Here is a 27,369-nt window from a genome sequence, read left to right as displayed (position 1 = left end):
CTGTAAATCACCTGTGACTTGATGGAACTTTACACTATACACACACACACACAATCTAATACGTAGATTATTCTGCTAAAGAAACAAGACTGGCTTCAGTATCTCTTTCCAAGCCTTGAAGAGCAACCAGGTGGTGGGGGAAAGTCATTCAAACTTTTTAACAAGTATCTTAAACTTCATGAAGAATCACCAAGAATGGGCACCAAGCCATATGCAGAATACGGTCACTGAGCAAGGCAAATAAAGCTTCAAGGCCATTTAGAAGTGACTGGAATAATAGAGCAGCGGTCCCCAACCTTTCTGAGCCTGTGGGCACCTTGGGAGTTCTCACATGGGGTGGTGGGTACAATCCTCAAAATGGCCACCGTGGAAGGCAGGGCCAACCACAAAATGGCTGCTTCAGGAGGCAGAGCCCCCCCCCACACACACACAGAAGAAGCCCAACTGCAGAGCACAAGAAGAGCAGTGTTCCCTCTCCGCTGAGTTAGTATGAGCTAGCTCACAGCTTTAATGCCAGCAACTCACAAAGTACAATTTTTGCTCACAAGACTCCACAGCTTAGAGGGAGCACTGAAGAAGAGTAATTTTTAAAAATGAGCTGGGGGGAAAGAGGAGCGAGAGAAAGAATAAAACACTATTGGTGGCGGCTTGTGCTGAAATGTTGTTTTAATCTACACAGCCAATCCGATGTCCAATGGCCAATCAGATGCCTTGCTGGGCAACGGGCCCACCTGGCCACGCCCACTTTCTAAAAACACTGGACGGGGGCCAGAGACGGTGTTGGCAGCACCACGGCGCCCAGGGGCAACATGTTGGGGATCCCTGGCATACAGCATTCACTATGCAATTTTCACATGTTATACCCACTCTACCTACCCCCCCTGCCTGTGCACTTTAATCCAACAGTCTCGGGCAACGGAAGACTAAAGGAAAGCGATGGCTTTGCAATCAGGAGGACAATCTGCTGTGATCGGCAGAGCATGCTGTCATACACAGAGAACATTCAGGACGGCGAGGACAAGCGGGATTTCACACTCCGGCCTTTCCAGACCGAGACCCGTGCCTCCTCAGGCATGACTTCCTGTTAATCCTTCTGTATGAAAAGGCCTGGTAAGGGAGAGAGGCCTTGCAGAATAGCCAACTGGACGTTTAGAGAAACCTTTCTCCAGTTCTCAGCAGGTGGACGTAGTGTGAGCGAGACCTCCGTTCAGGGAAACTAGCTGTGAGGCAGTTCGGGAATGATGAAGGAAGCACGTTTGCTATGAAAGTGAAGCACCCTCCATTCAGCTAAAAAAAAGGGGGGGGCGCGGTGGCTTGATGTTCCAGGCATTCTTCTGTTTTCAAACAAGATCTCTGATGGCACCGATCTCTCGAATGAGGCAACCGAAGCTTCTATCACTACCGATTTGAGTCTTTGTCTGCAGCTCACAGCTTGCACCACCAGTAGAACCAACCTGTGTTCCTGCACAATAGGCACTCTTGTGGGCAGCTGTGTTGCTGGGGCAGGAGGGCCAGACTGGAGTCCAGCGGCACTTTAAAGACCAGCAATATTTCCATGGTGTGAGCGTTCGAGAATCAAAGCTCCCTTTGTCAAGATACAACGGAGCTTTGGCTCTCCAAGTGGATACCCTGGAACTCTTACTGGTCCTTTAAGGTGCTACAGGACTCGAACCCTGCTCTTCTGTTTGTAGGAGTCCGAGAAGGTCAAGATAGACCTATGCCGGTTATACAAAGAACTTGTTTTGCTTAGAGAGAGTTGTTCCTGGAGAATGGTGTATCTCCCAAGAAGGCTGTCCCAACAAGACGGCCTTAAGTGCATTCAGGTAAAGGTAAAGGTTTCCCTTGCTCGAAAGCCAGTCAAATCCGACTCTAGGGTTGCGGTGCTCATCTCCGTTTCAAAGCCGAAGAGCCATCGCTGTCCAAAGACATTTCCGTGGTCATGTGGCCGGCATGACTAAACACCAAGGCGCACGGAATGCTGTTACCTTCCCACTGAAGTGCTACCTATTCATCTATTTGAAATTTCTTGCTTTCGAACTGCTAGGTTGGCAGGAGCTGGAACTAGAGACGGGAGCTCACTCCGTCATGCGGCACACTCGGGTCTCGAACTGCTGAACTACTGACCTTCCACAGCCTGCAGTTCAGCGTCTTAACCACTTGAGCCACCGCAGCTCCATAAGGAATCATTCAAGCAAAGTCTAAATTAAACGAGGAAGGCCCTCGTTGTTATCGCCTACCTTACAAGGGATCTCAGGAGCACTCTGGGTTTACTCCCCAGGTGCCTTTTCACGCTACAGTAAACAGCGTAGTGCCCATATGGAAGTAGAGACTTAATGATGCACAACAACTTCCTTCCTTCCTTTCTAGAAAGCTAAGTTTCTGCATGAGTATGCTATTTATGCTGCCAAGTTAAAATGCACCAAAATTCTGGTCTGCTGTATGGATTACGAAAACAAGAATTCTTCCTGATCTGGGAGCAGCAATGCCAAAAGCAATCCATGTTGCAGAGTACACCTCAACGCTTGCACAAACCATATAATTTCTATCTACTTAACAAACAAGTTATGAGAAATAAAAGATATACAAGGCTGCTCTTTGTATTTTATTAGTGAACATTTTAACACAAAAGCATAATCACGAGAGCAGCAGTAACATTTTTAAGAGCAGGTTTCACGGGCCTTTCATACCGTAAGTTATATTGCAAGCCTTTATTTTAAACTGCAAAACAGTCAAATGCTGTAGCAGCAAGCCAAAAGGCTGGACACCACAGAAAAGTTCCATGGATGGAGGGAGGAGGGATTTTCTCCAATCCCTCCCTGATCTCCAACTTCCACCCCTCATTTTATTCTTATGGGTCCCCATCTGCCAGGAGCAGCATTTCAGGAAGCATTTGGGGCTTCTATGGCAGGGTGGAAGCTGAAGAGGTTGCGCTCCGCTGCTGGAAACCCTTCCTGGATCCAATCCAGTATGTGTAGTAAATTTTAAAACTACATCAACGCCCTTCTTTTCTACCTACTTGATTAGGACTTATGCACAAAACAACTCTCCAGGTGGGAAACTGCTACTGGGTGTTGTAACTCTCCTGCAAGCAGCTCACAAGGGTTGTGTTTTGTTGTTGTTATTTACAAGTAGGCCCCGGTCACACGAGCCGGATAACGCCGGGGGGGGGGAGGCATGGCTAATTGCTCCGGTGCAATTAGAGCCACCAGAACGCGATCTGACGCGTCGGCGGCAAACCACGGGTCCTGTCCTCCCCGCCTGCGCATTAACGAGGGGCCGGCGCGATCACACCGCAGGAGTCCGGAGGCAGCCCGTGGCAAACCGTCTGCCACTACATACGACGTACTGTTTTTTTAATTGCGCTTTTTCGGCGGTAGGCCACGGGTGCGCTCCACTTGCCAGATGCTGCGATGTGATCGCACCCCGATAATCCGCCCACCACTCGTTGCTCTCCCACAGCAAATTCACCGTGTGATGGGGACCTATGTAACCTTTTAAAGGTAGTTTACGCCTAGCAATCACCAATCCAGTGAGCTTCATCACTCAGTAAGGATTAGGTACAGGAAAAGCTTTGTTATCTGTCAAACGATTATTCAGAACGCTCAGTTATCGAGCATCACTCAAAGGGCAAACTACTTCTACGACTCACTAACCATATCACTTTGTCTCTTGGCACATGTGCCCCCCACTCCCACCTCCTCAGCAGATGCCTTGCTGGACTTCTGACAGCAAGCACTGCCAAAAGATGTCATTTTCGGGTGCCTCCTTCCCCCCTAGCCTGCTATGCTGGCCAGTTCTCAAGCAACCCCATACTTGAAAGAAAACTGCAACCTGACGCACCCTGTGCTGCCTTAAGCACATGTATCTTAGTTTTTGCTATCTGGTTAGAGAGAGCTCAGTTCTCAATGGAACTTTCAGCGTTTACTCTGGAAGCTTTGGTGCAGTTTCTGCTCCCCCACCTCTCTCTGATCTCCCCCCCCACCCCCAGCAAGGCAGGGCAATAAGCTGCTTGTGCCCAGTCTGTGTGTATATGTGTCACAGTGGTTTAACAGAAGAAATCAGGTCAAAAGGACAACAGAAGCCACGCAACAGTTAACAAGCAATGAAAGTCCTGCATGCGCTCTTCATGAAGATTAGGCTTACTTCTAGGTACAGAAATATATATTGGACTTCAAAGCCATCTGTCTAAAGCGTGTCCACCTTGTCTTTAAAAGCATCACTCATTCTATTAAAAAAATACTTCATAGGAGGATTTTTCCCCCCAGTATCCCCCCAAATTTCCGATTTCCCCATCAGAAAAACAGGAAAAGGCCTTGGGAAAAGGTGGGGGAAAATTTGTCCCCCCCAAAAAAACTTTCCCAGGTTCTTTTCTGGGCATTCACATCCCCAAGGTACAACTTCAGTTGTGAATCAGAAAAAAGAAGTTAGGCCACAGTGAACAAGCACCACGGTCAAGACGACTCAGCCGACTTCATGAAATGTAATGGTAAGTGGTGCCTCCTGTTTTGCAGCCCTTACTTTGCCCAGCACTATTTACAAACAGTGCATTACAGATTGTGTTTGCCCTCTGGTTTTTGAGCTGGGGTTGGCTTTTTTTGGATCAAGAAATAATGTCAGAGTCCACGGTCCTGTTATAACGGGCTCTTTGGAGTTACGCCAATATTTTAAGGTACTTGACAGCGCAACAGCATGACGTACTCTGCAGAAAAAGCCTGGAAACTCTACATGCAACTGTAGCAGTAGAAAAGAGCTAAGAGTCCAGTAGCACCTTAAAAGACTAACAAAGTCTGTGGCAGGGGAGGCGCTTTTGTGAGTCACTGCTCACTTCTTCAGATACAGAGCAGTGACTCACAAAAGCTCATACCCTGCCATAAATTTTGTTAGCCTTTAGAGTGCTGCTGGACTCTTGTTCTCTTCTCCTGGTGCGAACAGACTAAGACAGCTACCCATCTTGATCTACATATAACTGGAAGCCATTCCAGGGGCTTGTCCTAGAAGCACCTGTCTCTTTTCCCCCTCCGGACAAAATCTGCACTCATCTAAAGACACTGATGCTATTCACGAAGATGAATGCTAATCCAGCCCCCCCAAAAGGATGTGCAACACGGGCTTGAGATTCTCAGGGTACTACAGTGCCATTTCTCAGGATCCACCAAGTCAATGTCTTCCGCCTAATTCCAAAAGGGAATACATCACAAAGGGAAAATTCAAACCGCCCCTTTAAATACTCACATTAAGTCCTCTGAAAAACTCCTTGATAGAATCTTCTGTTACATCATAGGGCAAGTTTCCCAGAAAGGCAGTGTAGGGGGGTGATTTTGGGAGACGGCTTCTGTCAATATTGGGCTCCCGAGCTGCCCGGGGTGCAGTGGGCAGGATGGAACGGTCAATCGGAGGGGCTCGGTACATGTCATCATCGTTGCTATGCCAGGTGGTGGAAACTAGGAAGGAAGTTTTGTGCATCACGTTATATACTGAGGGAAACCAGGCATTTGCAGACCCACTCTAAACTGTCAGGCAGCCTACAATTCACTGGGCGAGCAGCATAATGGGAACAGGCAACTCAAAGGTTGTTCAAGAAACAGGACTGTCTTTGCACACAATCTCCTTGCTATACAGCCCACTGAACTACTGGGCCAATTTATAAGCAGCTTCCCTCTGAGCACCTCTCCTTACACATCATAAAAACACAATACAATAGGGACTGGCCCTGGGCCATCCATTTAATGGGAAAGCAGCAGAAATGGAGGATGCCATACGGATATAAGGAGGCCAACTAATTGCAGAGCTAGCTCCCTATTAACACGTGGCATATTTAAGGGGTCTGTAACAATGCCCCTGATATGTACATACTGGAGGGGAAAGTGCTACAGCTGGCAGAGTTGCCAAGTCAGGCTCACACAGGGCACCATTTCTGAAAAAAATCGGCACCCTCCCAAGTGCATGCACAGACTTATTACTTGCTCAGTCTGCTGTAGCCATATAAAAGTGGGACACTCCACCACCACCAGGCGACCACTTCACTACATTTTTTGGAATTCTGAAGCACGGTTGGGGGGGAAGGGGCTGTTTTCTCCCCCAGAAAAACAGAACCATGAACCATATACGGCATGTGCAATACTTACTGTCTCATCAACCTTAAACTTTAATGTAAGAGGCATCACTTATCACAGCATATACAACTGTGCTGCTTGGCATATGTACGAAACATAAAAGTGTGCACACCTTAATTTTCTACAAGAAACACTGCGAATATACAGACTACTAAAGAGACAGGGTTGCAAACCGCTGCACTCTATGCTACCTCGGCATACGCATCTTGGTTTTAACGGTCACCAGAGGAAGGCAAAGAGCAATTCACCTGCAAAAAAGGTGTTTCTCCCATAAAGATGGCAGCACCCTCTTTGTTGAAGAAATCCATGTTGGATCTGACTGTTGAATATGTCTACAGTATATGTAGCAACCAGTGTTCTCTCTAAGCTGAGTTAGTGTGAGCTAGCTCAGTTTTTTACCCTCCGGCTCACACATTTTTGTCTTAGCTCAGGAAGGATGGCTCCAGAGCAAGCTAACTGATGCAGTAGCAAAATTGCTCACTCACAACTTTAACGCCAGTAGCTCACAAAGTAGAATTTGTGCTCACAAGACTCCACAGCTTAGAGGGATCATTGGTAGGAACGCAACGTTCCCTCTAAGCTGTGGAGTCTTGGGAGCAAAAATTCTACTTTGTGAGCTACTGACATTAAAGTTGTGAGCGAGTGATTTAGCTACTGCATAAACTAGTTTGCTCCAGAGCCATGTTTTGTGAGCGAAGACAAAAATGTGTGAGCCGGAGGGTAAAAAACTGTGAGCTAGCTCACTCTAACTCAGCTTAGAGGGAACACTGGTAGGAACTATTCTCTACTGCAGTATACTGTCCTGCATAAAAAAACCTTCATACTATACATTTTGTGCGAGTAAAACCTTGTACTGAAAAATGATTCTTTCATTTTAAATAAAGGGAATAAAAATCCAGTGGAGTAAGAATTGTTAAAGGGGGCGGGGGTTGGTGCTCCCTTAAATTTCCAGTTTTTCCAAACGATCCTTGGTAGCAGTGTGGGGGACTCAAGTTTTTTATTTCAACCCCCCCTTCCCCATGTCTTCACATCTTTGATTTATACAAATGGTTTCAGTGTAAATGAAACCAAGAAGTATCCCTGCATGCTCTGAAGGGGACTGCGTGAGAGCAGAATGCACAAAAGTCATTTTTCAAAAGATACATATTACTCTGGGTTTCAAAATTTCAGTTAAGTGTCATTTTTAACAGCCCACTTTAAAATGAATCTGAGTTTGGTACAACCAGGAGGTAGTCTACATTAATTGATTAGGACTGGATACATAACCATGCACACTCCGCTTGCATTTCTAATACAAAACAGCAATGTATTCGACTTAATTGTAAAAGTCTCAGTAAATCACACATTTCATTATGACAAAATGTTTTTATTATTACCTCAGCAACCAAATATTATGGACATCTACTTTCTATTTTAAAGAAACAGTTTTGTTTCTTGGTTCTTGGAATTTGGGAGAGCTAGATTTTGGCCTGCGGAGAGAGCAAACACCTCCACCTAAGTGATCTTGCTCAGTGTTCTTGCACCATATCTAAACAGCCATGTAACTGAGCGCTGCAAGTGAGCAGCATGATTGGGGTTTGTATTCAACTCTAACAGAATAAAGACTCCATTTATTTGCTAGTCAACACGGTTGGTGATACAAAATCGGCTCGGGAAGTGGATGGACTACAAAAATTAAAATGAAAGCCTGCCTAGGCCAACATCAGCCCTCTCTGCACAAAGGGGCCACCACTATGTTTGAACCAGGGCCACGCCTTGCCTTTCGCTCAACAGAGTCAGAGCTTAACTGATCGTTTCGGCTGCTTCTTAGAAAAATGAATGGAACCAGGAATACAGGGCATTTTTAAGCCCACCAAGAGCACAAAGCTTATTAAAGGAATTAATTCCCATGGGCACATGTAACTGTGTTTGTCAGCGCAACACTAGCCTAGAGATGTGAAGGCCCGGAAAAAAACCGGAAAAATTCGGGGGGGAACCGTTTTTTCCTGAAGCCTTTTTGTTTTTTCCCGAAAAATTGAAAAAAGAAAAGAAAAAAATTGATTATGGAACATTTTATTTTAACATGATGAATAAAATATTTTAAGACAAGGTGTTCAAATATTTTCCAAATAATTTCTAATATATATAGTATCAGATTGATCTAATTTCTGTGCACTGAGGACAAGCAAGTCCTAGGTTACAAACTGAACTCTCCAATGCAAGAAGAAGATGCATTTCTTCCTTTAGGAGGTGCAATTGTCAGAAGAAAATAAAAGTTTCAGTTTTGTTTTTGCATGTGGGTGGGTATTCTGTTTGTAATAATTGTTTGGATACACTATATTTTAATATGCTAGTTGTGATAATTTCATGCCAAGTCAAAATGTCCATAGTCATATTTTATGTTCCTAAAGTAACAGAATGACATTCAATCTAGAAAAGACAAAAGAAATGCTAATGTAGCATTTTTTTTCAATTTTTCCAAAAATTTCCGTTTCCCGCCGAAAAAAACCGGGGGAAAAAGGGGTTTTTTCCGAGCTTCAAAATTTCCAGAAATTTTACATCTCTACACTAGCCTGTGCATTTTTGGGGGGAAATCTAGCAAGGGCCCTTTAAGCCTTTTCTGGAACCTGAGGGGAAAACACGGGGGCTCTCTCTGACTTTGCGCTGACTTCGGAGACTCTCAGCAGTTGAAACATCCTACTGCCTTTCAAGCAACTCCAATGCCCTGCGCAAAGTCAAGGGGAGCTCCTGCCCTTTTACCAGGGGCTCTTGACGGATGCCAGAATGTTTAGACAGAAAAACCAGTGGAGTAAGAAGTTGCTATTTTCCTCTTATTTTTAAAGTTGCAGGGTTCCCCTCCCTCCCGCTAATATGTAGAATCTAGTCATCAGAAGACAAGCCCTGACAAGGACAAGGAAGTTGCCATCTTACCATCTCCTTCCAGGTCGTCTGTCTCATCTGCCCAGCTGACTGGTTTTGGAATATAGGTGGGGCCACCACCACCGCCGCCACCACCACCACCGCCACCACCACCATCCTCGGCCAGAAAGTCTGTCAGAGTCAGGGTCTTCCCCTTCTTGTTCTTCTTCTTAGCTGTGGGGGGGAAAGATGCGTTCAGCCACTTCAACACGACACTTCACTGAAGGAACTGGAAGCTGTGCTGCTCTTACCAACCATTCGTTCAACGGATTGCCGAAGTACTGACCTGTTTAATGTTTCAAAACTATGAAGCCCAATTACCCCAAGCGAAAAAAAATGTGGGGGGTAACATCTTGACAGAGCCAGCTCACCCTTAAAGCTAATAAGCACTGTCTCTAAAAGCCAGGAAAACTAAACAAGATGTTCCCGTTCCATATTCCCACTGCAGAATCATTCCGCACATTCACTCATTCACGCACAACCAACATAACTCTGCTTGAAAAGAAGCAGAAAATAATGTTTGGACAATTTTGTATGCTGTCATATCTCATTGTCGCAATAGTATTCTTACGACCCCATCCACGTAATTGCCTCAGGGAAATATAAAAGGGAGGGATGGCCTGGTGGAAACTACTATTAACCCATTAGCAGAGAATGTCATTTGCAGGACATCACTGTGCCGTCTTGGGGTTCACACCAAGCAGCAATGCCTGTTTCTGTGAACTCAGGCAGATCATGGGAGGGAGGGCAGGAAGGGTTGCATCAGTGCTTAGTTCTTGTGGCCCTTTCTTACACGCCCAGGGAAATACTGATCGCCACTTTGGGGTCAGGAAGCAATTGTTCTCCAGGCCAGTTTGGCTGGAGATCCTGGAGGTTTTTTGTCATCATCTGGGCATGGGCCAGCGGTCCCTGGGGTGTGTGTGTGGGGTGGAGGTTATTTGTGAATTTCCTGCATTGTGCAAGGGGTTGGATTAGATGACCATGGAGGTACCTTCCAACTCTATGATTCTGTGATTCTATGACACAGCAAAGGAGCTGGCTACAAGGCCAGGACTGTAGGGACTGGAAGAGGCAGATTCAAATTAACGCAAGCCAGGCGAATCATCCCCACTCAGCCCAATCTAATATAGGTGGTCATTCTAAGATTAATAGAACAGATTTAAGAACAGCTTTTCAAGTCTAAACCAACTGAAATGTATGTATGCCCAGCAGTACAGCAACCCACTGCAGAGAACATATGAATAATAGCATATGAAGCTGCCTTATACTGAATCAGACCATTGGTCCATCAAGGTCAGTACTGTCTACTAAGGCTGGTGACAGGTTTCCAGGGTCTCAGGTGACGGCCGTTCACATCACCTGGTCCCTTTCAACGGGAGAGGTTGGGGACTGAACCTAGGAACTTCTGCATGCCAAAGAGAGGCTCTGTCCCTGAGCCACGGCCCCTCCCAGATGCTGAAGAATTCTGAAGGAATCTTATTCCTCAGAAAACTTTAAAACAGGCAGAAGCAAATGTGCTCCAGAGTCAAGCCAGGCATCAGAAACCCTCTTCCAAGCAAAGGGCTTGAAGGAGGGTATGGAGAGAAGGACAGATACAGGCTGACTACCAAGACAAGAAGAAACGTGCAGACTTCTAGAACTGAAGAACGCTACGGAAGTTCTAAGAATGGTAAAGGTCAATAGTGAGAAAATGTTAAATCGGTAACCCCAAAGGTATCACACGCAAGCATTTCTGACCCTGTTCCCACAGTTGTCGACGCTTCAGCCGTGCCCTCAAAATACCCTTTTCGTGTTTAAGTCACATTTTGTTTATAAGGAAAAAGGATCACAACTACTCATGCAGTGCAAAAAGGCTTAAAGGGCAGGCTCCCTAATAAGAACATGCACACGTAAAAGCGTACCACTTCTAATCTTAATAAGCTAAACATTCAGCAATTAATGCTCAAGACGCTGCTAAGGGTTTTAGCAACAACAACTCCACTTATCCAATCTAAGTAGGTAGAATGGACCTTAACGTCAGATCAATGCAAGTCTTTCTGTTAAGGTAAGAAAGTATAATACAGCAGTTTTACTGTGTGGACACACAGCTGAAGAGAATAAAAAAGTGACGTTTTAGAATCCAATCATTTTGCCTCATACATGGTTTTGATGTCGTAGAATTCACCTCCAGAGTTACTTAACTATCAGTTTGAGAGGGCAGGCTTTCTTCTGAACACCAGCTCCCACATGGCAAGACCCGGTTTTATAATTTCCTGGAAAACCACCAAAACCTAAAATCCAGTAGGATCTTCTTGGCTTAAACATGTCAAAAGGGGGGGGGGGGAGACGACGAATGAGACAATTCAACTCTACTTCTGGATGTTTGTGGCAAGCCCAGCTTAAGAGCCTCCACTATCCAACAAAAGGCAGTCCCCATGCACCAAAGATAAGCTTTTATCCAAGCAGTGCGCTTCTTGGAACCGTCCCCTTTTTATCTTCTTACCCTTGGATAAACAGACCGGAAGGTTATTTGCCATGAGCTGAGTGCAGCTAACAAAGCAGATGGGCGGCTTCTCTAGTTGCTAGGGCTGGCTGTTGGAGGAGGCCATTGGAAAGAGCTCGCTCACCTGTTGTGAAGAGCTGCTACAGGTAAATACAGATGTTTTTGCTGCAGTGCACAACAGTTCAACAGCAACTACTTTCCTACCCCCTGGGGTACTGCTGCTAGCAGCTTGCAAGAAAGCATAGTTATGAACAGAGGTAAATTTTTCTAGAAGAAAGAAGGACTCTGGATAACCACATACTATTAAGACCACAAAGACTTCCCTAGAAGACATTTTTTTCCCCAATGTAAGAGGAGTTCTGCGCTTCCTTGTTTTCTGTTAGCATGGCTTTTAAAAGAGCCATGTACTTTCTGGTCTCTAAAAAGCAGACTCTCCTTAGGAGTGAATAACAGTGCCATCCTTAGCAGAGTTACAGAGTTACATCTACTGAAAGTCAACAGCTTAGAAGCGTGCAAGTCTGTTTAGGATGGCAGAGCGAATGGGCCGCAGCGGGATTATGCTGGTGACTAAAAGGAGAAACCCCTTGGGAGGGAGGGGATTAGGAAGGTCAGTTTTTATCCTTCAGAAGGAGGGGTCCACAAATTTTGGCATGGCTTGATATCCTGCCAGTATTTGTGGAGACCACTGACCGTGGTGTCATACTGTCTTCCGTAGGGCTGGGGCTCTGTAACATCATGCTGAGCCCTCGAATAAAAAGACAATATACTGTAATTCTCTTCTCCAATTCAGGGCACAGTCAAAGGCCGCTTCCGCACTGTCATTTTTGTCACTCTTTTGTGCCTATTGCTTTGGGTCGTCCATCCCCCCCCCTTTCCCACATGTGCTTTACTTCCTCTGGAACTACTAGAGAGCAAAACACATTGGGGGGACGGGGGACCCTGAAGCAATAGGGACAAACAAGTGACAAAAAATGACAGTGCAGAAGTGGCCAGAGAGAGGAGAGTGCCGGGCCCTTGACATGAATTTTTTTCAAAAAATATTACTCGTCAGTTCTGAGTACCTTTCCAGAGCCCTGCTGTGTGTGAACAGCAGGAGAACTGTAAAGAACACATTTACACAAGATAAACGAAACCAGTTTTTCCATAGCCGATGGAATATTAAAACATTAACCACAGATATCCTCCTGCATGCAAATTTATATAAAATTTGCCCAAGCTGACTCAGCCCCCCCAAAAAGCTTTATTTTTCAGTCTTAAGCACATGTTCCTTTATGACCCTGGAAAGAAGTATTTTAGTACCATCGCTTGACTACAGTTAAAGGCTAAAGAAAGGATAGCGCCTGTACTAAACAACTTTTCCCATCCGTACAAGCCTGTTCAATGCACAGAAGTGTTGATTTTCTTCTCACTTATCCCTCCTAGCCCGAGACAGAGGAACTCACTCAGAGCCAGCTGTTTCACACAGGTTTGTCATAGCACAGCAGGAAGCCACGACCAATCTTGCTTAAGCACACCTGTATTGATTGACAGATTTTATTTATATCCTGTTTTTCTCCACAGTGGGGACCCAAAGCGGCTCACAACAGTCTCCATTTCTTCATTTCATTCTCACAGCCACCCTGTATGACACAGGTGCTTCTTAACACCTGGCTGTCACATTCCCACAATTTTAAGGGTACACCCAAACAGCCCAAAGTGCAAAGAGGTTTCAGAGGACAGGGGGATCTGAGTCCCTTCCTACCAACTGACGGGTCATGCGGACCCAGAAACACCAAAGAAAGCGGCTCCAGTGGTGTGTCTACCTTTTTCCTTCCCTAATTCCACTTGGGATGACCTGAACTTCTGAGTTCGTTAACACGACTTTGCCACTACTGTGAAAACCAAGACACAAGCAGAACTGTTAGGAAAGGTCTAATAAAGACTAATCAAACAGAAGCTCTGGCAAGCCTTGCTCGATTATGCCCCTCCATCAACACTCTCGGGTCAGCAACAGGAAAGAAAGAAAAGATCAAAAGAAGCATTCACCCTTTACATACAGGCTGACTACCAAGACAAGAAGAAACGTGCAGACTTCTAGAACTGAAGAACGCTACAGAAGTTCTAAGAATGGTAAAGGACAGTCAATAGTGATAAAATATTAAACCGGTAACCCCAAAGGTATCACACGCAAGCATATGTGATCCATCTTACTCAGAAGCACCGCTCCCTCTAAGCTGTGGAGTCCTGTGAGCAAAAATTCTACTTTGTGAGCTACTAGCATTAAAGTTGTGAGCGAGCGATTTGGCTGCTGCTTGAACTAGTTTCCTCTGGAGCTATCCTTCCTGAGTTAAGACAGAACTGTGTGAGCCGGAGGCTAAAAAGCCGTGAGCTCACTCACACTAACTCAGCTTAGAGGGAACACTGCGAGTCAGAAGCATGGTTTTGCACTACTCTCAATGTAACCATTCCCCCTATCTTTTATTTTCCTCTTAGGGTTGCCAAGTCATCCCCCCCCCCGGCCACCAGCAGGCGACAGGGAGCACAGGGTTGCTAGATCCAGGTTGTTAAACTTCTGAAGATTTGGGGGGGTGGAGCCTGGGGAGAGCAGGGACCTCAGAGGGGTACAGGGGTACGATGCCATAGAGTCCATCTTCAAAAGCAGCCATTCTCTCCGGGGGAACTGAACTCTGTAGTCTGGAGATCAGCTGCAATTCCAGGGGATCCCCAGGCCCCACCTGGAAGCTGACATCCCTGCTTCCTCTGCACCCTCACACACACACACACCTCAAAGCAAGTCTTCTGAACATCCGCTAGTTATTCACACCTCGGCAGCTTAGAAATGACTATTCCTCCCAGCAGTACAGTAGGTTCTCTTGAACTCCCCCCTCTCCTGCCCTCATCCACCAGAACAATTTGTTTCAGAAGGGCTGACACAGCCCTGGAACGCCCTTGCCATGGCTCCAGCAGATCTGCACGCTGGATAGTCCCTACTGCAGCCATCATGGAATCACCGAGTTGGAAGGGGCCCTACAGGCCATGTAGTCCAACCCCCTGGCTCAATGCAGGATCAGCCTAGAGCATCCCTGACAAGTGTTCATCCAGCTGCTGCTTGAAGACTGCCAGTGAGGGGGAGCTCACCACCTCCCTAGGCAGCGGATTCTTTTTTGTTGTTCAGTCGCACAGTCGAGTCCGACTCTTCGCGACCCCATGGACTAGATCCCGCCAGGCCCTCCTGTCTTCCGCTGATTCTACTGTGGCACAACTCTGACTGTCAAAAAGTTTTTCCAAATATCCAGCCGGTACCTCCCCGCCAGTGTTCCCTCTAAGCTGAGTTAGTGTGAGCTAGCTCACAGTTTTTTAGCCTCCGATTCACACATTTTTGTCTCAGCTCAGGAAGGAGGGCTCCAGAGCAAACTAATTTATGCAGTAGCCAAATGGCTCGCTCACAACTTTAACGCCAGTAGCTCACGAAGTAGAATTTTTGCTCACAAGACTCCACAGCTTAGAGGGAACATTGCCTCCCCGCCCTTAATTTAAACCCATTCTTGCGAGTCCTCTCCTCTGCTGCCCACAGGAACAGCTCCCTGCCCTCCTCTAAGAAGTGACAGCCCTTCAGATACTTCAAGAGAGCAACCATGTCCCCCCCCCCTCAACCTCCCCCCCCAATCATCCTCGTCGCTCTCCTCTGCACCCACTCCATTCTGTCCCTGTCCTTTTTGAGGTGAGGCCTCCAGAACCGCACACAATATTCCATGTGTGGCCTGACCAATACAGTGTACAGTGTGACTATGACATCTTGAGATTTGGACGCTATCATCAAGCCCGGTCAGCACAGAAGCAACCAGGAAGTATTAACATTCCAACTGCGGAGACAACAGCTCGTTAAGAACCACCTTTGGCAATTTTTCAAGATGTCTGCCGATTCCACCGAGGCCCCCTCCCGCTTCCGAAAACACCAGCAAAAGGACACTGTGTTGGCTCAGGACGGCCCAGCCAGGCGCTTTAAGAAGCAGTGGCTCAGATTCGATCTACTTACTTTCTTCTGCAACCTGCATAGTAATTGGCCAGCCTTTGACCAAAGATAAACGGCATGGTTTTTAAACATCGGCTCACCCCCCTCTCTTATGAAGACTGGAAACCCTACAGCAAAGCTACAGGGCTAATTTTATTTGCCTCCACATTGTGATAATTCCCATTATGTCATCACATTATGACTTCATGGGCCAGGCTTGTCAGAAGATTTAAAAGTTATCTTTCAAGCAGAGGCTAATGAACAACATGGGGATTAAACAGGAGTCCCAACATTGGATGGCCCAAGGTAGCCCGATCTCCTCAGAAGCTAAGCAGGATCAGCCCTGGTTAGTACTTGGATGGGAGACCACCAAGGAAGTCCAGGGTCTGTACGCAGAGGCAGGCAATGGCAAACCACCTCTGAATGTCTCTAGCCTTGGAAAATCCTACGGAGTCACCATAAATCGGCTGCAACTTGTTGATGGCCCTTTCCCCCATCACAACCACCACCAGTTTTTGGTGGGGCTTTGTGTTGTCTTTCTTGACACAAGGACTTTTTCTGGAGCTCTACAAACACATCCCCTGCTCCCAGTAGCCAGGCCAGAACCAGATTCTGAGAGCAGGGAGTAGATTGCAAGAGAAGTAGTGGCAAGAACATATTTTCCACAAGCTTACCATCTCAAACACTGGTATCAAGGATCACAAACAGGTCAAGGAAAGACATCTGCCTGTGGCCCTGGAAACTCACTGTCAGTCCAGGTAAACACGTGAGCTAGAAGGACTATGGGTGATGCAATGAAGACTGATGGGATAAAATTTGGTTGAGAAATATTAAAGTTGTAAGAACAAGCACATTTAAACAAAACATATTGAAGATGTTCTATAGATGGCATATTTCCCCAGCGAGATTAAATAAATATAATAAAAATGTAGGAAAGAATTGTTGGAAATGTAATTTTTGTAATGGCACGTTTTACCACTTATGGTGGTCATGTAACAAAGCAAAAAAATATTGGTCTATGATCAAAGAAATTATAGATAAAATGTTTGACAAAAAATTCCGTTTATACTGGAATGCTTTTTGTTGAATGTAATCCCTGATATGTTTAAGAAAAAGGAGATTTATTTAATAATGCAAATTTTGACAGCAGCTAGAATTATATTTGCTAGAAAATGGAAAGACAGTAACGTTCCAACTAAAGAAGAATTTATTTCTAAGTTATTGGATATTGCAGAGATGGAAAAATTAACTTTCATTATTGAAGAGAAAAGTTTGGAGATTTATGAAAATTATTGGTCTTGTTTCTATAAAGGGATGAAAGAATCTAACTTCGGTTAAATATACTGAACTAAGCTTATTTGTTTGGCGTGTATAATTAAATAGTGGTATAAATATAGTTATTTTGCTTGTACTATGAAGACCTCCGTAATTATATATCCATGATTTAAGGACAATGTAGATTTGTAAAATTAATTAAAAAAAAGACTGATTTTTCAAAGCTGTATACCAATACTAGACTCCCTTATTTAATACTGTGTGTATATAAAAATGCATTTGCAGCACTCAGGGGACTTTATCTCACTGCATTCTTACAAGGTACGTCATTTGTTTTCAGTTCTGCTGGGGAAAAGAGGGCAGCTGCGTGAGAAATAGCCACTTGCTTAAAGTACTCAGCGAGTTCACGTAAGAGGCAACAACTGAGCTTTGGGGGGTGGGGGCCAGTGTTCCCTCTAAGCTGAGTTAGTGTGAGCCAGCTCACAGTTTTTTAGCCTCTGGCTCACACATTTTTGTCTTTGCTCAGGAAGGATGGCTCCAGAGCAAACTAATGTATGCAATAGCCAAATTGCTTGCTCACTACTTTAATGCCAGTAGCTCACAAAGTAGAATTTCTGCTCACAAGACTCCACAGCTTAGAGGGAACATTGGTGGGGGCATATTCCTGGTTCACAGCTACATCTTTCAGACACTGCTGCAGTGTGCTTTCCTTTCAGCTGCATAGCTGAGGGTACATCTTTCTAACACTAGATGCAAACAGGACTTCTTGTCAAAATATTCCCAGACGCCTGCCTAAGTTTGGGACAAAAATACTCAAACGTGGCTTCAGGCCTGTGATCCTACTGCCTGCAGTTAATGTCCACTGGAAGCTATTTTAGGACTAACCCCTAGAGGGTGCTATAAAGAAACTACAGCCTTGATACCAATGTGGTAACATTCACATATTTCTGTAAGCCATTTCCCCCCTAAGTTATTTTGATATTAGCCGCAAAACCTTAGCCTCACTGTCAAACTTGTTATAAATACATTAGCTCAACTGAAGGCAAAGCTCATCCAGTTTCTAGTTGTTCCTGCACGCACTGAACGTATCACGTAATTCTAGGGCCTCCTTTCCAAGATCCCCAAACGGTGCAATTAGACAGGATCTAGTTCAGTGACAATGCAAGAAAAGAGACTTCTACTGCGCTGCCTTACCAGTCCCTCCCAGCATACCTTAAAAACCTCAAAGCTCAACGAATCAGTTAAAATGTGGAATCGGTTAAGGAACTCAAAGCATCGGGAGCTTAATTTGCTTTTACCCTGTAGTGCACAAGCCCAGAGGTTCCCACAGTATGAAGTGTTACAATAAAAAGGTGTAAAAAACCCCCAAGTTTAATGTGTAATTGCAATTACAAAGGCACGGTGTGCAAAAACAGCAAGCAGAGTATTACAAAGACATCGCGACACATTCCCCCAAAAGCCAAAACCCCTCCCAGTAAAGGAAGGCTAGTATGCAGAAACTTTTTAAAAGGACTCACCCAGACACTCTGCTGAGGTGGCACGCTCCTCCTAGATGAGAGGAGTACACCTTACATTCGGATCAGTGCCAGAGAAGTCCTTTAGGTCTTTAAGTGTTTTAAGGATGCAGCTTTAGCAAATTTTAAAGTTGACTGTGGTTTGCTCTGTTCTATATCTTGTTTGCATTGGTCTGTATGCTTGCATTAAGTCGAATTTATTGTAAGCCACTTTGGAAGCATTTTGTAGATGCAAAAGCGGTCAATAAATTCTCCAACAAATTCTTTGCTGGCAAAGATTTAGCTGCCCACAACTGGGAGAGCCAGTGTGGCATACTGGCTGAAGCGTAAGACTGGGAGACCCAGCCTTAAATCCTCACTCTGCCATGGAAATCGGTTGGGTGACCTTGGGCCAGTCGCACAACTCTGGGCTTAATCTACCTCACGGGGTTGCTGTTGTGGAGGTAAAATAGGGGGGGGGGATGATGTAAGCCACTTTGGGTTCAAACTGGAAATAAAAGTGGGGTATGAAGTAAACAAATACCTCTTCAAGTGAGAAAGCCTTGAGCAAATCTGCCTTCAAAGAGGGGGAGGAGGAGACTTGGATTTATACCCTGCCCTTCACTGGAAGCGGCTTACAATCTCCTTCCCCCTTCTCCCCATAACAGACACACTGTGAGGTAGGTGGGGCTGAGAGAGCTCTGAGAGAACTGCTCTTGAGAGAACAGCTCTGACAGAAATGTGACTGATCCAAGGTCACCCAGCTGGCTGCATGTGGAGAAGTGGGGAATCAAACCTGGTTCTCCCAGATTAGAGTCCGCTGCTCTTAACCACTACACCAAACCACTACACCAAATATACAAGTTTATGGGATACAAAATGGAAAGGCACTTGCTCCAGCCATAGTTCAAGCCACCATGTGTATTGGTAGCCTCACAAAAACACATCAATCACCCTGCCCACTCCACCATAAAATTATAAGAAGACCCCTGGTGGATCAGACCAGTGGTCCATCTGGTCCAGCACCATACCTCACGCAGTGGTCAAGCAGTTCCTCTGGACAGCCAACAGCAGGGCAGAGAGGCTGAGGCCTTCCCCCAATGTTGCCTCCCGGCTCTGGGATTCAGAGGCTTAGTGCCTCTGAATGTGGAGTTTCCCCCTCAGTCACCATGGCTAGTATGCATTGATAAACTTATCCTCCATGGATCTCTCTAAATCACATAGACTTATCCTCCATGGATCTCTCTAAATCCCCCTTTTAAAGCTGTTTATTCCATCTTTGAAGTTGCAGCCCCATCCCTAATACTATGAGTCATTAACAATACATCTTTATTTGTTGCATGATCTCCGATTTAAATTACTCTTCACATTTCACGGAACTAACGCTGAGGATGCAAAAAAAAAAAAAAAAACTGTAGGGAAACCAGCACGTGTGCCCAAATTCTTTATTTTGCCACATTCTGACCTTAACCTGCTGGACTCTGCCCTGGGTCTACCAACCCTGTCCTGTGACATTCTGTTTGGTTGACCTCTGGGTTTGCACTCACCTGTGACTTGCGCTATGAGAAGCTGGTGCTTTCTGAAGATCCGAAGTTGGCAACCTTAACCAATATTCAGACTCAAGACAGTACACGCATTACGGAAATACAATTCGTGCTGAAAGCTGTATGCATTATTCAAAAAACAAGCCATCAGGACTGTTCGGTTTAACTGCCTGAACTACAGACGTCTTGCAAGCACTGCGGATGATTAAAATAGTAAGGTGACCTCTTTAGGAAGTGCTGGAGTTCAAAGAGCCAAAGGCATGCGTGTGGCGCACACACAAACACGCACACACGGTAATACGACATCAGGTGAGGGTTAAAAAAGGTTACCGATCAGCAGCGCAACCTCCTGACTGCAGTGCTAGTGTAAAATGAACCTTGCTGCGTTTCCAATGTAAGCTGTGTCTTTTTTCTTTTAAAAAAAAACACACACAGAGAAATACACTAAATCTTTCCAATCGAGCCATTTCAGCTTCTCTTCCCTACCGCTCTCTTACTTGGTGTCAGTGACAGCCAATGCAGCACTAGCTAGCAGGCACCAGACTTAAAAACAACACGCTCCGTTTGCATCAAATGGCTGACAACTCACAGGCAAACAGTACAAAGCCGGTCCCTGCTGCAGTCACACACGGCGCAGCTTATACATCGCCAGCATTGTCAAAGCTCTAGAAGAATGGGGGGGGGGGGGGGCATGTGGATGAAAGCAGCTTCTCCTGACAGCATGGGGTACCCACATGCCCACACCAAGACCAGTTCCTGCTCATGATCACAGACCGAGATTTTTCGCCAAACTTCATTATGCCTGCCACAGCCAAGCTAGCAAAGTTGTTTTCCTCCCTTTCCCAAGAACTGGGTCATCAGAAATCCAACGTGAAAGCTACCATTTAACAACAGACGCCACCCTGTAACTTAACTGAGGCAGTATCCTCAGCCACACAGCGACTGCAATACGACGTACGTCCCCTATCGTGACACAGCTTTGCAGAACTGTTTATCAAGTTTTGCCACCTGAGGCCACAATATGCTTTTTTCTTGGGAAGAAACAAACTGCACTTTACTGAAGCAGCTTCTTCAATGGATCGAAGTGTGGAAAGCCGAATTCTGTTCAACTGTGAGGCTAATTTCCTGGATTTATCAGGTTGTTCTCCTGACCTTCCTCCAAAGAGCTCAAAGCGGCATATATGGGTCCTCTTTATCCCATGCCCCCACCCCATAGTTCTTACCACAATAACCTCGTGAGGTAGGCTAGGGTGAGAGAACACAACTGACACAAGGTCACCCAGTGAGCTTCAAGGCAGAGAGGATCTGAACCCAGATCTTCGTAGTTGTAACAAGTGTTCCCTCTAAGCTGAGTTACTGTGGGCTAGCTCACAGTTTTTTAGCCTTCAGCTCACAAATTTTTGTCTTAGCGCAGGAAGGATGGCTCCAGATCAAACTAATTTATGCAGTAGCTCGCTCATAACTTTAATGCCAGCAGCTCACAAAGTAGAATTTTTGCTCACAAAACTCCACAGCTTAGAAGGAGCACTGGTTGTAACCAGACACTAAATGTGACACCGGCTCATCCCTACCTAATTCACATGCTCCTTCCGGAACTAAAATATGGGTACAATGGGACATGCCCTTAGAAGAAGAGACTGGATTTATACCCCGCCCTTCACTACTCGAAAGTCTCAGAGCGGTTTACAATCTCCTTTCCCTTCCCCTCCCCATAACAGACACCCTGTGAGGTAGGTGGGGCTGAGAGAGCTCTTTGGAGAACTGCTCATGAGAGAACAGCTCTGAAATTACTTGCAGGTGACCCAAGGTCACACCAGCAGCTGCACGTGGAGAAGTGGGGAATCAAACCCGGTTCCCTCAGATTAGAGTCTGCACACCTAACCACCAAATGGGCTACGTAAAATAGGCAAGGCTACGTAAAATAAAAGCAACCTCAGACTTCAGATCTGCTGCTTCTTCTCCGCTGAACTTATCCTAGGTCACCATCTCAGCATTCGAGGAGGTGTGGAAAAGTAATCTAGATCATGTAACAGTTACGAGAAGACACAGAAGGCACAACCTCCCCCCTGATTTACACCAAAGGACTCTTTTGCAAGAGGCTCAGTTTGGGTAAACAAGAGTTTCAGAAGTCCATCACAGAAGCCAAAAATAAATAAGTACATTCTATTAGCCTGGTTAACTATGAAACCCGTGGATGCCTCAACATTTTCTTTCAGAACCATGGGTGCTAGAAAGCCAGTCAGTTTTATAGTAGACTCAGACGAACTTATTACATTTTTATACTGCATCCTCTCCTGTTCAGTCTCGGAGCGGTTTACGATAAAATACGGAGAGATGGGAGCATCACATACTCATCTCCTATTTATTCATTTACTTAATTTATACCATCTCCCCCTCTCCATTGGGGACCCACAGCACTTTACAGTTTTCCTCTCCTTAATTTTATCCTCAAAACAACACAGTGAAGCAGAAGGTTAGGCTGAGAGCGTGTGACTGGCCCAAGGTCACCCAGCAAGCAGAACAAGGATTCAGACTCAGGGATCCTAGTCCCTACACCACACGGGCTCTCATTTGTCAAGGTTGGCCCCAACATTGGGGGGGAGGTGTATAATGGGAGTGTCCTTCCCTGTCAAAAAGACCCATACACAAGGCTAGTCCTTATGACAGAGGCATCTACGTGTAGCCTTTCTGGCAGCAGATGTCTCAGTGACAGAGTCTGATTTACTGCAATGCTGAAGGGACACTCTGCTAAGAGTTTTACACTCCGCTCACTTTGGACCCTGGCTGTCCTTGCGCAACTACTATTTGGTGCAGCCTACTGCATTTCAATATAGAAGTCAGCCTTCAGATGAAGCGTGGTGTTTGTGTGTGTGTACAGAACCATACCTCCAGCACAGACTGATCCACAATACCCACACAAACAAGGATCAAAGGATACACCCTTCCAGTCAGACAGCACTCATGTTATTTTGTACAGTCTACAGACGAAGAAGAAGAGATTGGATTTATACCCCGCCCTTCACTTGGAGTCTCAGAGCGGCTTACAAACTCCTTTCCCTTCCCCTCCCCACAACAGACACCCTGTGAGGTAGGTGGGGCTGAGAGAACTCTGACACAAACTGCTCTTTTTCAAGGACAGCTGTGCCAGAGCTTGTGACTGACCCAAGGTCCCATCAGCAGGTGCAAGTGGAGGAGTGGGGAATCAAACCCGGTTCTCCCAGATTAGAGTCCGCGCACTTAACCACTACACCAAACTGGCTCTCTTTCCTTCCCACCTCTTAAGGATTCCTGGGTCTGTGCACTGTTTTACAGATTAGAAGCTTACCAAAGTCTTTCCCTTGCCTACAGAAAGGGGAAGTGAATGAAAAAAAAATACTAGACTTCTCCTCACCTTGAACCATTCAAGCATCCACATTTAGAAGTGTAGATGCCCCCAAGGGGACAAGAAGCAGGGAAGTTGTACATTTGAAAGACAACAAAACAAGGACTGTTGTATGCTTTTCTCCTAGGGGAAGTCAAGCAATTGGAACACAAGTAGTGGTGCATGGAGAGGGAAACCAACATGTGACAAGCTGGTATACCTTTACTAGCTTAAAAAACCTATTGGTTTCCCAGTATGGCGAAATGGTCATAATGCTGGACTAGGATCTTGGAGATCCAGGTCTGAATCCCCACTCTGCCATGGAAGCTTGCTAGGTGGCCATGGGCTGGTCATTTTGTTGTTGTTGTTCAGTCGCACAGTCAAGTCCGACTCTTCGCGACCCCATGGACCAGCTCCCACCAGGCCCTCCTGTTTTCCGCCGTCCTCTGAAGTTTGCTCAATTTCCTGTTCGTTGCATCGATGACACTGTCCAACCATCTCATCCTTTGCCGTCCCCGTCTTCTTTGACCTTCAGTCTTCCCCAGCATCAGGGTCTTCTCCAGTGAGTGCTCCCTTCTCATTTGGTGGCCAAAGTATTTGAGCTTCAGTTTCATTATCTGGCCTTCCAGAGAACAGTCAGGGTTGATTTCTTTTAGGATTGACTGATTTGATCGTCTTGCAGTCCAAGGGACTCTCAAGAGTCTTCTCCAGCACCATAGTTCAAAAGAAGCTATTCTTCGGCGCTCAGCCTTCCTTATAGTCCAACTCTCGCAGCTCTCAGCCTAACCTATGTCCCAACATAGCTGTTGTGAAGATTGATTTATTATCTTTTATCCCGCCCTCCTGACCAAGGCTGGCTCAGGGCGGCTTACAAAAATAAAATTCCAGCAATACATATAAAAAGACAGCAAAATAGAGGTCGGGAAGCCTGATGTTGTAAGCCACTGTGGGTCTTCATTGGAGAGGGGCTGTGGCTCGGTTGAAGAGCCTCTGCTTTTTGTACGGAGAAGATCTCAGCCTCCGTCACCAGCAGTTTTCCCTCTAAGCTGAGTTAGTGTGAGCTAGCTCACAGTTTTTTTAGCCTCCGGCTCACACATTTTAGTCTTCGCTCAGGAAGGATGGATCCAGTCAAACTAATATATGCAGTAGCCAAATCGCTCCCTAACAACTTTAATGCCAGTAGCTCACAAAGTAGAATTTTTGCTCACAAGACTCCAAAGCTCAGAGGAAGCATTGGTCACCAGCCTCTCCAGTTAAAAGGAGCAGGCAGCAGATGATGTGAAAGGCCTCAGCCTGAGACCCTGGAGAGCCACTTGCCAGTTTGAGCAGACAATACTGACCCTGATGGACTGACAATCTGATTCAGTGTAAGACAGCATCATGTGAGAAGCATATAAGTAAATAAACTATGTTAAGTGAAGTGGGGCAGAAGACATTTTATGTGCGCTGGGTAAGTGCAGCACAGGGGCAGACCAACTTGGGTGGAGCAGCTACTAGGCAGGAAGGAACAAAGGCTGAACCCATATTTGCAAGAAGGAGAAACTGACAGCACTCTCTTAATGAGCAACGCTGTCTAGCTTCAGGAGACCAGCATCACATGAGTGGGGACAACACAGGGCAGTTTTCAAACTTTTAAGCTACGGTGAACCCTTTCCTCATCAGTATGTCCACTGACAAACCCCTGCAAGTTGCATGGGATTTGGGGTCTTGTTCTAGGTCACCAGTGCCAGTTTCTTTATTATCAGGGGCCATGATGCACCCACACTAGTTTAGGGACCAGAAGAAACGATGATACCTGCGCACAGTCCGTCCAAAGATCTCATCAAAAGCTGGACTGTTAGTGTGGTCCCCTGCCTTTCTGGAATATGCAAAAGGTAAGTACACAGCATAAGTCATATGCAACAGCCCACATCCCAGAGGGATAACTTTAAAAGAACACCGAGTTTTGTTGCTTCTTCGCCCTACAAATTAAACTGTACACCGTAAATAAAATTTTTGGTAGGACTATAATGATCCAGAATGGAGCCTGATTAGTCATTCTAGAGCACATAGTCCATGCACACAAGGTTCTGGCCAGATCGTTCAGCCTCTTTATCATACAAATGAAGTACACATCCTAAAATACATCCAACATCACCGTAGCTGCACATCACAGGAGGAGTGGTGGCAGGCAAGCTGTCTTTCAAGAAAGCTTGTCAGCCGTTGCTACTGTCCTACTTGCCAGTCAAAATGGGGAAGTTAGCATGAACAGCAGAAGACTCTTGCACATACTCAGCACATGATAACTCTGGCCCAATGGCCTACGTGCTTTCCAGCAAGTTAAAATTACATGAGGAGTGAAGTCTACTATGTGTTTCAGTGTTTTTCACATGATGTGAGACAGCATTCCCTGAGGCACAGGATACAAATCGTGGCATAGGAGGAAAGAAGCCATTACTGGAGAGCTGCAAACTGGACTAAAGAGACAGTTGGGAATGTGTGTGTGAAGTGGAGAACAGTGCAGAACAGAAGAATAGCAAAATAACACCCCCGCACATACACGCAGACCTCATATGAAAAGGACAACAGAACAGCTGGACTAACTCCTCTCTCTTATCCAGGAAAATAGATACGAACAGAAAGGCTGTCTTGTGACACAGCAAGGACACCGTGTTTGGAAAAGTCAGGTGGCAAGAAGAGGAAGACAGGAGTGGGAAACACATTATACAAACTGGAACCAATTCGCTATAATTGAATGACACATGAGCCAGTGTGGTATTATGGTCAGAGGCCCCCGGACTAGGAACTGGGACATCCAGGTTCCAATCCCCATTCTATCACAGAAGCTCAGTGGGTGACCTTGAGAAAGTGGATCTCTCCCCCCACTTCTACCTACCTCACGGTGCTTTAGCATAATTATGGAGTGGGAGGGATGATGTGGTGACCCACTCTGTACCCCCAATGAGAACAGCAAGTCACAGATATCTAAATAAATAAATACACACACACAGGGCACCAAGGGAAAGGCTGCGCCTTCATTTCCCAAAAGAGAAAAAAATGCCACCTTTATAGCGTTTACACATTCTAAACACTTCTCCTGCAATGTCTCAGCAATCCTTTCAACAGCCCTGCGAGGCAGGCTGAAAGGGAGAGGCAAAACCTCAGCCGAAGGCCTCCTAGCGCCTAGGTAAGATTCGACTCAGGGCTTTCCTCGGTCGGTGAAGCACATTTCAAGCAAACTCTTCTCTGGGTGGGAGCCATGAAAGAGAGACACCAAAACCCGGATCCCCCCTTTCCCTCCCCCCAGCGCTACATATTGCAGGGAGGGAGGGTGGATGGTCAGGGCGGGGCTTGGGAAGCTCACGCGACGCGCCCCACCCAACCCCAGGCTTCGCCACGCCCCTCCCGTGTCCCGAGCGTGGGGAGTCAGTCGCGCGGCAAAGCGCGCGGTGGGCTGCTGTGTTCCTGGCTTTACCCACGTGGGCGCCGCGCCCCAGGTTCGGGGTTTTTTTCCTTCCCCTTCGCCACCTCACCCGCGCGCCACGGCGCTTGCGCACTGGAAGGCAGTGGAAGGTTCCATCTGCCGCCGCCGCCGCCTCCCCCCTCCTGGGTCAGTCAATCATCTCTCACACACGAGTCATACGAGCGGTTCCCTTCCCCCACCCCACCGACCCTCCTACCCACCCAAATGGCGCCGGCCGGGGCAGGCGCGCGCCGCAGCCCGAACAGCCCAAGGCTGCTGCGTTCGAAGCCACGGCGCGCGCGCGCGCGTGCCCCAGCCGAAGATGGGGGACGGGCCGCATAAGGGGAAAGGCAGGCTGGAGGGCGGCATGCCCAAACGAAGAAGCAGCGGCCTTCCTCTCCCCGTGTCGGTCCGCCCGCATCGCTGTCTCGCGGCGTTGGAAAAAAAGGTCAAGCCGGGCCTGCCTGGCGCTTGAAGGCCCATGCCCCGCCAAGCAGCACTCACCTGAGGCCGCCATGTTGGGAAGAGGGAGAGAAGGCAAAAGGCCCGGATGTGGCCGTCACGTGATTATAGCGAAAGAGAAGCGCCTCCTCGTCGGGAGGGGAGGAGGCCGGGGGGAAAAAAGAGGGAGGGGAGGAGACAAAAAAAAAAAAGAGGGGAGGGAGAAAAAGAGAGGAGTCAAGCGAGCGGGCGGAATTGGCTCTATGCTTCACAGTCCGCGGGAGGAAGCGGAATTGTAAGCGCGCGGGCGGGTAGTGCCGGCGGACGGG

General features: G+C 46.5%; 1 protein-coding gene across 1 annotated transcript in view; it reads right to left on the bottom strand.

The window, feature by feature from the left end:
• The window catches only part of EIF4B (eukaryotic translation initiation factor 4B), a 54,613-nt gene extending 27,485 nt beyond the window's left edge, over positions 1 to 27,128 (bottom strand). The window contains exons 1-3 of the mRNA XM_015422400.1: positions 27,104 to 27,128; positions 9,024 to 9,185; positions 5,233 to 5,441 (exon numbers count right to left, since the gene is read on the bottom strand). Of these exons, the coding sequence (XP_015277886.1) occupies positions 5,233 to 5,441; positions 9,024 to 9,185; positions 27,104 to 27,116 (384 nt within the window). The 5' untranslated portion in view covers positions 27,117 to 27,128. The remainder of the gene's footprint in view (positions 1 to 5,232; positions 5,442 to 9,023; positions 9,186 to 27,103) is intronic.
• Positions 27,129 to 27,369: the final 241 nt, after the last annotated feature.

The sequence above is a fragment of the Gekko japonicus genome, unplaced genomic scaffold, assembly GCF_001447785.1.
Source record: "Gekko japonicus isolate JY-2015 unplaced genomic scaffold, Gekko_japonicus_V1.1 scaffold1072, whole genome shotgun sequence".
NCBI classification, from domain to species: Eukaryota; Metazoa; Chordata; class Lepidosauria; order Squamata; family Gekkonidae; genus Gekko; species Gekko japonicus.
The sequence above is the reverse complement of the archived record's forward strand: the minus strand, read 5'-3'. Positions and strand labels throughout refer to the sequence as shown.